At 40.5% G+C, this 17,155-nt stretch overlaps 1 protein-coding gene and 1 long non-coding RNA gene across 4 annotated transcripts; one reads left to right on the top strand and one right to left on the bottom strand.

Annotated features, from left to right (window-relative positions):
* The first annotated feature begins 3 nt into the window (after positions 1 to 3).
* Positions 4 to 11,923, top strand: gnpat (glyceronephosphate O-acyltransferase). Of its 3 annotated transcripts, none has more exons than XM_074614794.1 (17): positions 4 to 194; positions 2,124 to 2,315; positions 3,145 to 3,321; positions 3,411 to 3,540; positions 4,287 to 4,414; positions 4,545 to 4,620; positions 4,880 to 5,031; positions 5,696 to 5,826; positions 6,387 to 6,637; positions 6,731 to 6,829; positions 7,032 to 7,208; positions 7,655 to 7,734; positions 7,864 to 8,004; positions 8,414 to 8,513; positions 8,624 to 8,717; positions 9,837 to 9,898; positions 10,000 to 11,923. In XM_074614794.1, the coding sequence occupies exons 1-17, from the start codon at positions 171 to 173 to the stop codon at positions 10,041 to 10,043; spliced, it is 2,058 nt and encodes a 685-aa protein (XP_074470895.1). In that variant the 5' UTR covers positions 4 to 170; the 3' UTR covers positions 10,044 to 11,923. The 3 variants fall into 3 exon arrangements, with proteins under 3 accessions (XP_074470895.1, XP_074470896.1, XP_074470897.1); XM_074614795.1 differs by having other exon boundaries at positions 27 to 194; positions 7,035 to 7,208; XM_074614796.1 differs by lacking the exons at positions 9,837 to 9,898; positions 10,000 to 11,923 and adding an exon at positions 8,829 to 8,950 and having other exon boundaries at positions 27 to 194; positions 8,624 to 8,762.
* Positions 8,575 to 14,843, bottom strand: LOC141755696 (uncharacterized). Its single transcript, XR_012591321.1, has 4 exons — positions 14,711 to 14,843; positions 10,095 to 10,138; positions 9,832 to 9,894; positions 8,575 to 8,698 (listed from the first exon to the last, which is right to left on the bottom strand). It is a non-coding gene; the product is annotated as an uncharacterized LOC141755696 (long non-coding RNA).
* Positions 14,844 to 17,155: the final 2,312 nt, after the last annotated feature.

Consider the following 17,155-nt stretch of genomic DNA (forward strand, 5'->3'; position numbering starts at 1 on the left):
CCTAAACACGCCCATGTGAAGTTGTGAAGTTGTGAATCTCTCCATGTGAACTTCTCCTGGTGCCGTTATCACCTACCAGCGTTATAACGTGTTATATATCAAGAGGCAGGAGTCGTACCAACACCTCTGCACGTATAACTTCGTGCAGAGTTTGTAAAGCGTGATAAAGAATGACATCCAACGCTGTTTACAAGGTATGTATGCTAAGCTAACTGTAGCTAGCTCGGTGCAAACAGGTGACACCCAACATGCATACCTGTGTTAACGAAACAGCATCGAAAAACAACGTGCATTTAATATAGTTTTTGTATCGTGTTGCTTTGCTGCTACAAAAGCACATTAAACGAACATGTCTTTATGTTTGCATAAAGCATGCAGCCTGCAGGACATTATGTCTTAATGTAACCACAGCTGCTACAGTAGCAGTACTAATGCATGCTGCTCTGCAAGTGTGCAGGATTTACTACAGTAACAATAACAATTTAGTAACAATGTAACTGTTTAAGTAATGAACTGATTAAATGATGAAATCCTGCAGTTGCAACAGTGTTTCTCAATGCTGCTCCTCCAGATGTTACTGTTTTCTTTCCTGTCTTGCAGATGTGGGAAATAACTAAAGGCAACTTTTTAGCTTTTTGCAGAGTGCCTTTAATCACAAGTAAACTTAGTCAGCTTTTGCATTAAAATGCAGTTAAGAAAAGTATTGTACTTAGCTATAATTTTGAGGTACTTCTTGAGTATTTCAATGTTATGGTACTTTATGCTTCTGCTCCACTGCACAAAGTGAAATATGAGCTGTGAGCTTTAATCTCTGGTTACTTTCAACAACTAATAAAATATGAAGTATTGATACAGACTAAACTACCCAACACTATATAAATCAGATTAACTGGATGAAGACTAACCCTCCCACAATTGCTCAATGGTTACAAATAGTCAAACAGGTGTACATGATGGGATACATGACTGCCCAGGTACAACTGAAATTGCCCTTTTTTTAAAAGGAGATGGATGTTAGTTATAGATTAGTCAGGAATCCTGTACCTAATTGTCTTTGATGTATAGTTTTTGTAAGTATATATGTGGGTGGATGTGTGTGCACTCCATCCATATGCAGCGTTACTTTGTTTTTGTGTACATGTATGTCAGGTAAGGCCCGGTCTCAAGGCGGGTTTGTTTTGTGATGATTAATTGCCTGTTAATTTGTATTAATGGCAATTAAAAAATAGCTCCACCTTGAAAAGGTACAACATGATGATACATATGCACTTTTATCTAAGTGAAAGTTTTAATCTAAATCAGAAAGCTTTATGATCCAAGTACAGTTTACAGGAATGAATTCAGGACTTTTACTTGTACAGGGTATTTTTACATTGTGGTATTACTAGTTTACTTTTTATTGTGACCCTATCTAAATAAAGCTTATCTTTTCTTATTCCACAGAAAGGGTCACATTGTTCATATCTGTGGTTGCCCGACAGTGTACACCATAGATTTGTCTGTAACACCAATAACACTTCATGTGTCAATATTTGGTCAACCTATTAAGCTTTTTTACTGTAGCAAAATCTTGCATGTCACAGAGTGAAAACAAGGGCTTTGCACTCTCTTATCCAGTGGTGTAGTGGTTGCTGATGATGTGGGTGTACTACTAGGTAGATGGGTAGGTTACAGAGGAGGAAGTGGGTATATTCTCCTGGTGGGTACCTGCATATACCTGCGTATACTCTCCACTGCACCACTGCTCTTACTCGTTTTTTTTATTAGATTAGATTAAATTTTATTGTCATTGCACAGAGTACAGGTACTGAGACGACAAAATGCAGTTTAGTATATAATCAAAAAGAAGTATTGTACAGATATTATATGATATATTTCTTTCATTTTTATTGTTAGTATTTGTTCAGGCTTCCCTCTCTATATTTTATATACATGTCATGCACTCATACACATAAACACGTGTGCCTTTGCGTAACTACCCATAGAAACAACTACCGGTTTGCATATTTATAATAGCAATAATAAGTTATTTGTTTTTGTTTGTTATGTTTTGTTTTATCTGGCTCGATAAACAACCGATAAATCTGGATTTATGTCTGATTCTGATGTTTTTGTTTTAATAGCATAGAGACCCGATGCTGAAGAAGAGAGATGACTTTGAGGACATTTTGGAGGAGAGGAGGAACTCCAGCGACCTGAGATACGCCCTCAGGTGTTACACTCCGGTCCTCTATAAAGGAGTGGCGCCCTGTACATCCAACATGCTGAAGAGCATGGTGCTTCAGTCTGATCAGCTCCTCTATGTCATCAATCAGGTGAGTTACAGGTTGTCATTCTGGTTTTACCTGATGGATGGGGTCTCATGATTACACTCAAAAGTTGACAGTTTACTTAAGAGAAGTGTTCACTATTTTTGTTTTATTCCATTTTTGTGATTTAGAGACTCGACTGCTTCATTCAGAAACAGTAGACAATAAATCGTAAAATCAGCTTTGTGCAAACTACAGTTTAAACTTCTTTACTCTCTTTATGTAGATTACATGATTGATTTATCAGTTTACAGGGAACCAATTTCATACTATAGTATTAATCGTTGGTTAAATTAGGGCTGGGCGATATGACAATATCGTCAAACGATATAAAATGCTTCATTTGTTATTTTTCTATATCGTTTCTATCGTGATGTGAAAAAAACGGCGGCCGATCTGCGTTACGGGCTACTGCGGCAATATTTTGTCATTTGGACAACGCTTTACGTTCCTTGCATGTGGGAGCAAACGGCTGTTTCGCTTTGAGAGGGCACGACATGCGGAAACCTTCTCACACTCAGCCCAGCCAAAACAAGAAGAGCTCATAAGACAACCAGACACGGACCAGAAAACCATCTTCTGAAAAGTTTGCCACACACCGTTCCCACTAGTGCAGACTGTCCGTTGTCATTAACCAACACAACGTGCCTTTTTTTTTTACTTAACCCTAAATGGACTTTAGACGACAGTACTCAGAAATGAGTTAACAGTGTTTTGTTCGTGGCCGCTTATGTAGGATCAGTATCTTCGTTGCACAACAACATATAACGGTTAACGGATAAATACAGTAATCTGTAGAGACAACATGACTAACATTTTATTTTGAATCGTCAAGGTTTCCAAAGAGACGGGCCGGGCGACCGATGACGTCCAGGAGGAGGCGTCGGCCATCTTCGAGGAGATGGCTCAATGTCTGCAGCTCAGCACCGTTCGATTCTTTGCCTTCACACTCAGCAAAGTCTTTAAAACGTTGTTCAGGAGCATCTGTGTCAACGAAGAGGGGATCCAGAGGGTGAGATCACACACATGTAGACATTAAACCCAGAGTGTGAGGGTTGGCTGACACACGTACAAATACACTCCTGTTTGCTTTGTTGTTAGCTCCAACAGGCCATTCAGGAGCATCCAGTCGTCCTGTTACCCAGTCACCGTAGTTACATGGACTTCCTGCTGATGTCATACATCCTTTACACCTACGACCTGGCTCTGCCTGTCATCGCTGCCGGCATGGGTAAGCATTGACAAGAGCACTGAGTTCAGTATTTGTTGACTCTGTGTCAGAGAGGTATTGGTGCATTATGGTATTTTTTGAGGCTGTAGATTGTAGTGTTTTTGTAATTTGTAGCATCTTTAAAAGTATTTCTAATGTTTTGTTCAATCAAATAAATTATAGGCAGAATATCAGAAACACTCTTTAATATAATGCAGTCCAACCAGGGCTTACGTTAAAGAACGCTCAGCGAGCACTGTGCCGCTCCTCATCTCTGTAATTGTCACATCCAGAAGCCCAAAAGTCCAAATTTATTGAAAAAAGATAGATGTAATCATTTACAAAATTAACATTCTGCTTCAATCCATATTTTTTTGGGCCTTTAGCTTTTCAAAAACAACATTTTCACTTGTGTGTATGAACAAAAGCTTTTTCAGCGCACACACAGTACGGACAGCCAGCGGACTGCGAGGAGATATTTGCTGAATTTGACAAAATGTGTATTTGATTAGAATCGTAGCGGATGCATGTACATTTTTGTATAATATAAGTTTATATTTAAGTTGTTTCGGCAACTGTATGGTAAAGGTTACACAATATTAGGCTATTTAATATGCTATAATTAATTAATTAATATATTTATTTGGCATTTCCCCAATGTGCATTTTGGCGGTTGATAATTGAATTTGCCGGACAACTACACATGATACCGACAAATAGGCCAATCATGATTTACACATAAACCTACAGTTTGTTTGTCCCTGCAGACTTCATGGGGATGAAGTTCATCGGGGAGATGCTGCGGATGTCTGGAGCTTTCTTCATTCGGAGGTCGTTTGGTGGAGATAAACTGTACTGGGCTCTCTTCTCAGAGTACGTCAAGACCATGCTGAAGGTCAGGAGAAGTTTTCTTTTATCCTAATTCACTTTTTTGTGGCCATTTAAGTCACAAGAAAGTCCTTTTCACAGCGACGGCAACATTTTATTATTATTCATTTTTAGATATTTATATCTTCATGTTTCAGAATGGATATGCACCAGTTGAATTTTTCCTAGAGGGGACCAGAAGCCGAACGTCCAAGTCTTTGACTCCAAAGTTGGGTAAGTTACAAGAAAAAAGCAGCTCTAATATCTCCGAGCTTTACATGGAAAAACAATATTCTAAAATACTGATGAGTCCTGGATCAGATCCTGTGTTTTAGTTTCTCCTCCCAGCACATTTTCTTGTCAAAACATATATGCGACAAAAAAATAATATTTTCTACTTCGACATGGTTCTGCAAATATTCCCAATTTTCTGTGGTGCAACTGATGTGAAACGTTTTATTCTACAGACTGTTACCTTTCTGTCCTCTTCCAGGTCTGTTGAATATAGTGATGGATCCGTTCCTTAAAGGGGAGGTGTTTGATGTTAACGTGGTCCCGGTCAGCATCAGCTATGAGAGGATCTTGGAGGAGACGCTTTATGCCAGAGAGCTGCTGGGTATACCCAAACCCAAAGAGTCCACTTCAGTGAGTTACCATTACGCCTGCTTTTATTAGAGGGTAGTGGCGGATGTTCAGGGGGAGATACAAAGTCAACAGTAGATGTCACATAGAAGTGGTGTACATCATCTGAAAGCTGAGAACCTGAAGATTAATTTGAGATGCAGCTCAGCACTGTGTGTCAAGCTGTTCTAGTCAAAACATGAATTAATTAATTAATTAATAAATTATGGTATCACATTTTTTTACATTTTGAGATTTCTGCAGATTTACTCTCAGAAACCCCCTTATTGTCAATATAGCTAGGAAAGCCATCCATCCTCTGAATGCTCTTGGTCTCTAGTTTGTGGTTGTAAAGTCTCATGAGGATGTGATTATCCTAGAGGTCACCACAGGTCATTTTATACAGTGAGGTCAAATTTTAAAAAATGGTCTCCCTACAATGAAATGGCCACTATCAGGATTAACATCATCACACATGAGTACAGTTGGGCTCGTTGGATCCACAAGAGTCTCAGCTTTACAGTGATACCCAATTTATGTAATTTAAAGACTGTTTAGGGACCCCAGTATGCTGAAATATTCAAACACACCATTTTTAGAATAGGAGAAAATAACACGTTTATACATAAAGATGATTATCATAAAGTACTGAGATGTCACTTCATCTGCTTCTCTTCTCCTTTTGTAGGGTCTGTTTAAAGCCAGAAAGGTCCTCAGCGAAGACTACGGCAGTATCCATGTGTACTTTGGTCAACCTGTGTCTGTCAGAAGTTTAGCCGAGGGCAGAGTTAACCGCCGCCAGTTCAACCTGGAACCAAGGTACGATATCTCAACATTACATTATTGTGTGTCGTCTAAAAGAACATGAAGACATCTTATGTTGGCATTGTCCCTCTGTCTTATGCCTGCCTAAGAGGGAAAGTTTGGGTGTTTTGAAGTGGGGTTGTATGAGATACTTATCCATAATAGGGGTATTACTTACAGTAGATGATACAGTACCTGTCTGCTTCTTCAAACTGGGGTCGTGCCGACCCTCATCTACTGTAGGTAATACACTGACTATGGATAAGTACCTCATACAACTCCACTTAAAAACATCTAAACTATCTCTTTAACGTTCATACTTAAAAATCTACACTTAAAAATGTTGGAAAAATTCTATTTCCATTCTTGAAAACTGTCAGTAAACACGTCAAGCCTGCCCCTTATCATAGTAGGGCTGGATATCTAAACATGTGTTTCCTAACATAACTATATCTTTAATATCTTTGATGAGTTTCCACCTTGATTTAATGCAGTTTTACTGTAAATACAGTCCCATGTTGTGTTTCTGGAAGGGTTTAAAGATGTAAGCTTAACTGTAAGCTTCCCGTTTCCAGACACATCCCCAGGAGGCCCGGCGAGGACATCAACAGCTTTGTGAACGACTCGGCCTACAGGCTGGTGCGGGCCCAGGAGGAGAACATGGTCCTGAAGCCGTGGGTCCTTCTGGCCTCCCTGCTGCTCCAGAACCACCACCAGAACCAGGAGGCAGGGCCAAAACAGGGGATGGCACTGGAGGAGCTGACGGAACAGGCCCTGTGGCTCCGGGACCTTTTCCGGCAGTACGGAGCCTTCCTCCACTGGCCCGGTACAGTATGAGTAGAAGTGTTCACAATCTCACTGCTGACTCTCGCTGTGTGTGCTCCGGTGGGTTATTCTGATTTTACTCTCTCTCCTTCAGACAACATTCCTCCATCAGAGGTAGTTTCCTCCAGTCTTTCCCTGCATCGAGGTCTAGTGAGGCTATGTGAAGGAAGAGTCCAGCTGGCTGTGGAACAGGGTTTGTGTTTCTTGCTTTGATTTTTCTATTTCATTTTTATTCCAGTGTTTTATTCCAGTTATTACAGTGTGCTATAAACCATTTATTAAATGTCTATATACTGCTTATGAATGCTAAATAGGTTAAAAATGTTGAAAGAAATGCATGAAATGATAAAAAAGAGCTGTTTTGGCATCTTCTGACATAAAACTTTGTCTTGAAGCAGGAGGGCCAGCGGCGCCAGGGGAGCCTCACAGCGCCGTCACCCCAGAAGAGGAGCTCTTGAACCAGGCAGTCAGCATGCTCTCCTGCGCCTCCTACAGGAACCAGGCGCTGCACGTCTTTGTCCGACCGGCTCTGCTGGCCTCCGCCATCAACACCGCCTCCTCCAACAGCAAACGTAAGACTGACACACACTGTTTACATGTGCTGCTATCTGCCTGTTGAAACGTTATTATATAATGTGATATACAGTGGTGGGAAGTACATTTTACTCAAGTACAATACTTAGGTACAATTTTGAGGTATTTTAATTGAGTATTTACACTTTCTGCTACTTTACTTTTACTCCACTACATTTATCTGCCAGCTAGTTACTAGTAGGATCTTCCACCGCTGATGATATAAAAATACAGCCCATGCAAGTAAAGTAAAGGAGAGAAAAACACACATTTAATTGTTCTATTGTTATAGTTTTACATGGAAAGACTCCACATAACACAGTAGATTTTACGTGTGCTTACTTACCCTTTTTACACTAAAAAGCCACCTATTATACAGGCGTTAAAATACATGTTCACTGGTTCTCCTGCATGTTAATATTCATGTATTTTATGTGTTTTGCAGAGGAGGTCTTCAACAGTTTCAGCTTCCTAAGAAACATGTTCTCCAATGAGTTCATCCTCTGTCCTGGAGCTACAGTGCAGGTGAGGAACAATATTTATATACTATAAATAAATATTGGCTAAATGTAGAAAAGTGAAAGACCCTGTTGTAAATAAATAATTGCATGGGCATATGTTTGACATTTCACTCATGCTGTGTGTCCCCTTTAGGACTTCGAGGAGGCCTGTTACCTGCTGGAGAAGACCGGAGCTCTGCAGGTGACCCAGCAGGAGGTTCTGGTAACAGAGAGAGGACACCGAACACTGACCTTCCTCACCTCTATGCTGGATCCCTTCTTACAAGGATACCAGGTGAGCGAGACACACACAGTACAGCTTTGTAAATGTCGGTTGCGTCATGTTTTGTATACAGATAGGTAGCTGTGTGCACAATAGAATCAGTTAAAGAACACGCAGAGAGTATTTGCACATTGGATTAAAGCTCTTGAACTTTATTAGATTTAAATATGCACCGTTTCATTTAAGTAAGTAAAATGTATTTATGTACATCACAAAGTGCTTAAAAAGATCATTACACACATTTAACATATGTTAACGCAGATACCTGCATATATACATCATACACACATCAGGATTGTTTTCATTAACAACCAGAACTGTTTGTGAGTGTTACACTGCTGAAGTCCTTTAGATGGTGCTGTTAACACATCATTAGTCTTGAGAGCTTCATGTGTGTGTGTGTGTGTGTGTTTGGTTTCAGGTGGTTTGCCGGTTCCTGTGTGAAGAGGCCACTGAGACGCTGACAGAAAAACTGTTTATTCCTGCCGTCCGGAAGTTCATCATCAAAAATCTTCTAGCAGGTTTTCTCTCTTTAAAAGTTTCTCATTTGTCAGATTATATATATGCTGGTGTTTTTCTACATCTACAACATGTACTAATATTGTGTTTTATATATATGTGTGTTATCTAGGTAGACTAAGATACACTGAGGTGTTGTCGTCTGACCTCCAGAAGAACTCTCTGGCAGCTTTGCTGAGACTTGAAGCTGTACGGAAAATCAAAGGGTGAGTTGGTTTTCATCATTCTTGTCTCAGCTGTGAGGAGTCGAGGTGTGAGGAGGGTAGGAGAGAGGAGTGAGGAGGGTAGGACAGAGGTGAGAGGAGGGTAGGAGAGAGGAGTGAGGAGGGTAGGACAGAGGTGAGAGGAGGGTAGGAGAGGTGAGACGAGGAGTGTGAGGAGGAGTGTAGGAGAGAGGTGTGAGGTAGGGTAGGAGAAGTGTGAGGAGGGTAGGAAGAGTGTGAGGAGGAGTGTGAGGAGGGTAGGAGGAGTGTGAGGAGGGTAGGAGGAGTGTGAGGAGGGTAGGAGGAGTGAGAGGAGGGTAGGAGATAGGAGTGTAAGAGAGGAGGGTAGGAGATAGGAGTGTAAGAGAGAGGAGGGTAGGAAGAGTGTGAGGAGGGTAGGAGGAGTGTGAGGAGGGTAGGAGGAGTGTGAGGAGGGTAGGAGATAGGAGTGTAAGAGAGAGGAGGGTAGGAAGAGTGTGAGGAGGGTAGGAGGAGTGAGAGGAGGGTAGAAGATAGGAGTGTAAGAGAGAGGAGGGTAGGAGATAGGAGTGTAAGAGAGAGGAGGGTAGGAGAGAGGTGAGAGGAGGGTCGGAGGAGTGAGAGGAGGAGTAAGAGGTGTGAGGAGGGTAGGAGAGAGGAGGGTAGGAGAAAGGAGAGAGGAGGGTCGGAGACAGGTGAGAGGAGGGATGGAGGAATGAGGGTAGGTGTGAGAGGAGGAGGAAGCTGTAAGGAGAGAGGTGAGGAGGGAGGTGAGAAGCAAAAGCTGTATGGAGAGAAGAAGGAGCTGTGAGGAGATAGTAGGGAGGATGGAGCCGTTAGGAGAGAGGACTGACGAGAGAGGAGGGAGCTGGGAGCTGTAAGGGTAGAGGAAGGAGATGAGAGGAGGGGGCTGTAAGGAGAGAGATGAGTGGAGAGAGTAGAGAGCTGGAAGGAGATGAGAGGAGGAAGGAGGGAGGTGAGGGGCGCTGAGAGTTCAGACTGAGAGGTGATTGTACTCACCCTCCTGGATAATCCAGAAAACACAGAAAGCACTGAAACATTTTCACTGGAACTCTTTTCTAACAAAGAAATGAACTCCAGCTTGATGTGCTGAAAAATAACCATTCAGTGTGTTTACCTCAGAGTGGATGAGGGGACGCTGAAGGTCAACAGGGTGATGGTGAACTCACTGGAAGACACTCTAGGTAAGAAACGAGCCGTCAGTTAAACACACACAGCAGGAATAAAGAGTTTTCTATCTCTACGAGGAACTTTAAAACAAAATCTGAAATGTGTCTCTATCTAGGAGGAAAACTGCCCACTCAGAAAGCGGTCGTCGCTCGCCTCTAATTCACCGACCTCGTTGGCCAAAAGGTGACCGAGGAGGGTCAATCCTTTTACCTGCATCGACGAGGTCTCTCGGTCCGGTCCAGCCAAACTGCTCTCTACGAGATGGAACAAAACAAAAGAATAACCATCTGATCACAATTTATTTTCTCTTTTCAATACGCTTCTTTTTCCTCTCTCTCTCTCTCTCTCTCTCTCAGATCTTTCTATTAAAAACCTTTTATATACGTTCATAAAGCCAGATGATGCGTAAGGCCTTCGGAGGTATATCGCTAAAGCTCTTTGCCTCATTCTGAAACACTGACCGTCTGCTACGAGCAGCCTTGTGAAAGCTTCTGAATGCGCCACTCAGGATAGTGGCCGTTCTCCATTAACGCACGTCCTCTAACACTCAGCGTGCTTTTCTTTCTTTGTGTTATTCTCTCTCTGCTTTTCATCTCCGTCTGTTTATTAGTTTGGTATCTTTCTCCTTTTTTTTTTTTTTTTTTGAGCACTTTAATGAATTTATTCATGCAACGTGGTGTGGACCTATACCTTAACACTCCTTTGATACTGTTTTCCCTTCTGTGGAACAAAAGTTGTTTAATTTGGCGGACAAGAAGATTTGGGTGCTTAACATATTTTAGCTTTTGGTAAAAAAAAATTATTTTCTTTTGCACTGTTTGAACGAAAGAGTTTATATATATGTATATATATATATATATATATATATTATAGTTGAACTTGCCACAGACTACTTCAAGAGTAGCTTTCTGCCAACACTTCATTCGTCTTTGTTTACACAGTGGAGATCATGCTATAAGTCTAATAATGCCAGTGTCGTATAGTTGCCAAACTCCATATAAAATTGTTAGTTATACTGAAGCACTACCAGCTACACCAAAGGAACACGTCTACGTTTACTGTTGGAGAGAATCTACATATTTTATCATGTTCCCAAGTCTAGAATAGTTAGAAGCTATTTATTTGTATTCAAAACGATACACTCTTTATATAATTATGTTACAAGGGAAGGAAGAAAATATGAGCAATAGCTGTAACACAGCAGAGTAACAATGCTAATAAAAAAACACTGATGCAGCGGAATAACAGGTCAGGACTTGACATTAAAGCAGCTTTAAAAGTATCAGTTTAACGGGTGATTTATTTATTTTTTTAAGACTCAGGTTGACCTAATTAGCTGACGGTGTAATTTTTTTTTTTTTTTAATCAAATTTTCCAAATTAGATTAGTTTAAAAATTGAAAAAATGTGAAGTTATTTATATGGTAGTTAACCAGCAATGTTATCTTTAAATGGCAGAGCTGCTTTTGGAGGCAGAAAAAAAACCCTCATTGGTTGAGTTAAACCTCGTAGAACCAATATATACACATATAATATAAACATGTTCCGCTGTTTAACACAATAAGCCAAATTTCTAAAATTGTCAAAAGAAAGGGAAACCACAATGTTTTCCGATAAATGCAGAATCTGTTTATAGTGTAGCCCATATTAAGTTGTTTATCTTCCATTTTGAAAACTCACACTTCAAAATCATAAATTATCACAACAATGATATAAATGCCACCTCCAACGTCTTTGATTGCCATATTTGCCAGACGCTAAACTTGACTTTCTCACTTGACTCACTGAAGTTAACTCAACCAAACAACAAAGCAGCTCTGCATCTAACAAACGTTTGTAGAACAACAATCTCCGTGTCAACACGTGTCATCCAAAGTGCAAGTCTGCAGTGTGTTTGTGGTTTTTCAATAACAGCTTTTCTACTGTATAATGTCTAAATATTTGACTCCTTTGTGCGTGTGTGTTGGGTGAGGCCTTTTACTACAGACTGTACAGACTGATGAAATACAAAAGCATGTTAATAAAGTTTTGAAATACAAATTTCAGCCCAGATTGCATCTCTTTTGTAGATGAACTGGAGTCAAGTTTCTCAGATTGATTAAAATCCATCCATTATTCTATTACATCTAATGTTTGTTTGACAGTCAAATCTCTTGTGACAGACGGCAAAGTGAAACGGGTTGATCCAAATTGATTAAAACATGATGTGATCATGTTCAACAATGCTGATGTGTTTACACAAATTAACAGAGAAGATGAGTTTTATATACTATGAACAAGACTTTGGATTTAGTCAAGGATCTGGAGCTGAGGTTAGGAACCTCCGTTAGTACATTATCTGTTTCCAAACTGAAATCTCTGTCAAATAATCAGTAGTGGAAGAAATATTCAGATCCTTTACTTAAGTAAAAGTACTAATACCACACACTGAAAATACTCCACTACAAGAAAAAGTCCTGCACTCAAAACCTTAAATAAAAGTATGTAAGTATTATCAGCAAAATGTACTTAAGGTATCAAAAAACCTTTACCATTCTAGGTCAATGACTACCCTTAACTAGTCGAGATCAATGCCTAAACGTAACTAGTCGAGATCAACGCCTAACTTTAGCTTCTCAAGATCAACGCCTAACCTTAACTACTCAAAGTCAATGACTACCCTTAACTAGTCGAGATCAACGCCTAACCTTAACTACTCAAAGTCAATGACTACCCTTAACTAGTCGAGATCAACGCCTAACCTTAACTACTCAAAGTCAATGACTACCCTTAACTAGTCGAGATCAACGCCTAACCTTAACTACTCAAAGTCAATGACTACCCTTAACTAGTCGAGATCAACGCCTAACCTTAACTACTCAAAGTCAATGACTACCCTTAACTAGTCGAGATCAACGCCTAACCTTAACTAGCCGAGATCAACGCCTAACCTTAACTACTCAAAGTCAATGACTAACCTTAACTAGCCGAGATCAACGCCTAACCTTAACTACTCAAAGTCAATGACTACCCTTAACTAGTCGAGATCAACGCCTAACCTTAACTAGCCGAGATCAACGCCTAACCTTAACTACTCAAAGTCAATGACTACCCTTAACTAGTCGAGATCAACGCCTAACCTTTACCCCTTCCGAGATCAACGCCTAACCTTTACCCCTTCCGAGATCAACGCCTAACCTTAACTAGTCGAGATCAACGCCTAACTTTAGCTTCTCAAGATCAACGCCTAACCTTAACTAGCCGAGATCAACGCCTAACCTTAACCAGCCGAGATCAACGCCTAACCTTAACCAGCCGAGATCAACGACTAACCTTAACCATTTCTTTTTTTGTCAGAGCATGTGATTCATTGATTGCTGTCAGGATCTAATGAGAATTTCAACTAATATAACTAAAAATGTTTCTAAAATCTTTACCAATCCTACCTTAAGTACAATAGTTGAGTAAAAGTACTTAGTTACATTCCACAACTGCAACTAATTGATTATACAGTATGGAAAACCTTATTTTGCATCATTTACACACACAGTACAGTAGAGAGCTTGTGAGAAATCACCACATATAACTAACCTCTAGGTGTCAGACTTGCCTCTCCATGAGCCCTTTGTTCGTGGCAGGTTGTTGATGCACACACACACACACACACACACTATCACACTATCACACTATCACACACATTCCCTATCACAGCAGCATTTTTCATCATGTTTTGTGGCTCTGCTGCTGAGTAAGAGACTGCTGCCAGCAAATCCACCACTTTCCATCCATATTGCCCTTTCTCTCACACTCACTCAGTCGCTGACAAATTATAGGTTCATCTAAAGTTGCCATACCAAATTGCTTATATACACACTCCGGTCCGTCCATCCATCCATTTCCTCCTCCCGCTTTCTCTTTCTCTCCATCCATATCCGCCTCCCCGCTGGTGGTGTATAATAGTGTCAGCCACAGCCATATCAGCACTTTATCTGCTCTACATTATGACAAGCTGCATTGAAGGGGAAGCACACACACACACACACACACACACACACACACACTTCCATACACACACACATAACGGAGGGCAACACCCTAATAAACTACTTTCTGACCCGTAGCAGCCGCTGGGAAACAAAAGCAGCAGACAGAAGTGCAGTGTGTTTAGTTTTGTTCCTTTAAATCTGGTCTGTGTTATTGCTTTACTTTGTGTGTGTCTGTGTGTGTGTGTGTCTGTGTAGAGGTGTGACTGAGAGGCCTGGTGTTGTGCCCAGAGGGGTTTGTGGAGGTCTATATGTCGGGAATTGATTGAAAGAAAAAGGGACCCTGGTGTATAATGTTTCAGCAGTTAACCTTAGGTAATGGTAGGTTGATGGATTCAGCTCATTTGCTGCAGCAGATCCTGTTTATCAGCGCCGTGCTGGAGGCGGAGGCATTTACATACAGGAGGGGGAGGCAGCTCTCAAACATCAAATTTAGTGCCTGGCAGGGATCCCTGAGGAGAGTCAAGGAGATCCTGATTACTACACATTTAAAAAGGCACAGACAATCCAGCCCGTCATCAAAAAACTAGCGGCGACAAAGGGCGACCGTTGCGTCGCCTCATGTTGCCTTTGTCTTAGCCAAAAAGTTGCACTCAAACACACCGCAAAGACTACAGCCGACGGCCGACTACTACGTACGTTCTGCGCCTGCATGAGATGAAATAACTCCACACCTGCAGGAGGCGGTAGTCTGTATTCGTCATTCAAAAAGGGAAACCGTAAGACCGAGGACGGCGCATATACAAGCCGTTGTTAGGATATAAAACAGCAGTGTTTTCCGACCATTTTCACACCACTCATTCACCACTTAGCTTCATTCCAGATGGTCATGTCGTCGTGAAAATATCCGTGTATTGGAATGATCAGATGAGATGAAGATTAAAAATGAGAGCCTTCAGTGTTTGCCGTCTTGACTTTACTCGTTGGCTTGCTTTCATCACGTCCGTTTCTCTTCTCGTGCACTGATTTGTTGAAGCTGAACAGCCAATCGGATTGATTTCTATCACCAACAGGTTCCGCCGCCGATTCAACATGCTGAATCGGCTGAAAAAACCTCCGACACGGACAGACTAGAGCCGACGATATGGGACATACGACGGCTGACCGTCGGCTTGGTGTGTCAGAGCCATAAAGGTTTTCTCAATCCAACCAGATATAGAAAGGCTACCGGCTGAACAACAGTATTTCATCATGAATCATATCTCAGTATTCTCCCCTCAAACCACTCATCTCATTCTTTATTGATGAGGAAAACGGCGCTCTAAGAGCCCATCTTCATAGGTGAAAACATTTCAAACCTCAGGAATCAAATATCATCCATAAATCAGACAATAACACAGCAGAGAGTCCCAGCAGTTTGAGGCAAATTACACTTTCCAGCTTACGAAAAAGTGATTTAAAGAGTTTTCCCCAGGTGTACCGTCCGCTGGAGTTCCCACATTGTTTAGCGCTTCAGCCCCCCCGGTGGAACTACTTCCTCCTTAATGGTGAGAAATGCTACGGCCACGGGGACAACTTGATGCCTCAAAATGTTCCATGAGATGACTATTATTCGCTGTAATGGATATTTTATGTAGAGAAAGCAGCAATTATCATCTCTGCATATTGTTCTCCTTGTACTATAGAGTGCGGTTATGTGGCATGAAGGGAGGAGACTTCTCGGAGTATTTACATTTTCTGCTACTTTATACTTCTACTCCACTATAATTCAGAGGGAAATGCACTTTTTTCTCCACTATAATTACAGGTGGCGTTACTTTTGAAATTAAGATTTGACATAAATACATATGATGAAGCTCATAAAATACAATGTATTGTAAAACCTGTGTCTAGTTTCCTCTCAACTGCTCAGATGGTTTCATTTAAATAAATGTTTGAAGCCCAAAAAGCCTAAATTATCAGATATTTAGCCAAAAAAAGCAAAGATTAAAATCCAAAATATGAAGTACAAGTGAACAAGTTTATGTATCAGAACTTTGTTTTTCTTTTTTTCTCTCCCATTAATTATCTCACGATCCCTCACATTTATATCGTGACTAGGGCTGTCGATAATAACACGTTAACGTAACTTTGTTTTAACCCGACTAATTTACTTAACGTATTAACGCAACTTTAATTTTGTAGGTTGTAATGGGCTCAGTGAAGATACTGGCATCATATGAAACTAGAAAAACCTAATGAATCCATTGTTACCAATCATGTCATACTAGCTTGATGTGAAGGAGGTTAAATAACGCTCCAAAATGAACTGCAAATTATTCAGATATAATACATTACAAACCTCAACAGACAGAAAACAGACCTGTCAGCTGTTTTTACTGAGCCGGTTCTGTGAATAAAAATATAATGTTAGGAAATCTTGACTCAAATGATAAACTTTGATTTACAAAGGAAGTTCCACTACAAACACACACACACCTACATATATATAATTATATAGACACACAATTTTGCTCACACACATAAACACACACTCTCATGTCATTTCAATTAGATTCTATTGGATTTTATTAAATCTTCCTTGAGCTTTCACTTCACGGCAGCATCCATCAGAGGATTATTATTTATCTTGCTGTCAAGAACTGGCAGCTTGTGGCGTCCCACAGAGACTGAGAGGAATAGCTGTGTGTGTGTGTGTGTGTGTGTGTGCGTGTGTGTGTGTGTGGTTCTGTGTATGTATATAGAAGCACTCCTGTGTGCAGATGTATGCATGTTGCATTGTGTGTGTGTGTGTGAAATCTCTGGTGTTAAAGTTTAGATCAAATGTGTTGCTCAGAATGGGAAATCATATTCTGGCTAATTGCCGGCATTAGCACAGAATATTAGATCCATGCATGTCTGCATTATGCAAATATAGTTAAATATGCAAATGTTTTCATTCAGCACTAATCGCTGATCTTAAAAGAGCTTATCTTTGATGTATTATAGAATAGAAAAAGAGGAATACATTAACAATAATTGGTGAATCACTTAACACTTATTGTTTGCCCTCAGTGTCTCATTTGTGACCGGAGCTAGACAGCTGATGTTATCCAGACTATACTGAATATGCACATAAATGCATTATACCAGAGATGTTGTTGTCAGATGACTTTTAATGTTGCTGATCATTTAAGGTGTGAAGTAAAAACAATTCAATTCTGCAGATTCACTATATAAAACAACTGTTCCAGCTAGAAATCACAGCTGTGAACTGTATTTCTGTCACAGTGTGTGTGGAAAAATGGAATTTGTTCCCTATTTGAAGATT

This window comes from Sebastes fasciatus, chromosome 18, assembly GCF_043250625.1.
Source record: "Sebastes fasciatus isolate fSebFas1 chromosome 18, fSebFas1.pri, whole genome shotgun sequence".
NCBI classification, from domain to species: domain Eukaryota; kingdom Metazoa; phylum Chordata; class Actinopteri; order Perciformes; family Sebastidae; genus Sebastes; species Sebastes fasciatus.

What these genes read in the sequence shown, in the direction of transcription:
- gnpat (XM_074614794.1), top strand. Translation starts at nt 171, where the DNA reads ATGACATCCAACGCTGTTTACAAG. An exon ending in ACGTCAAGACCATGCTGAAG is followed by an intron (nt 4,415 to 4,544) that starts GTCAGGAGAAGT and finishes TTCATGTTTCAG; the next exon opens with AATGGATATGCACCAGTTGA. An exon ending in AGCCTTCCTCCACTGGCCCG is followed by an intron (nt 6,638 to 6,730) that starts GTACAGTATGAG and finishes TCTCTCCTTCAG; the next exon opens with ACAACATTCCTCCATCAGAG.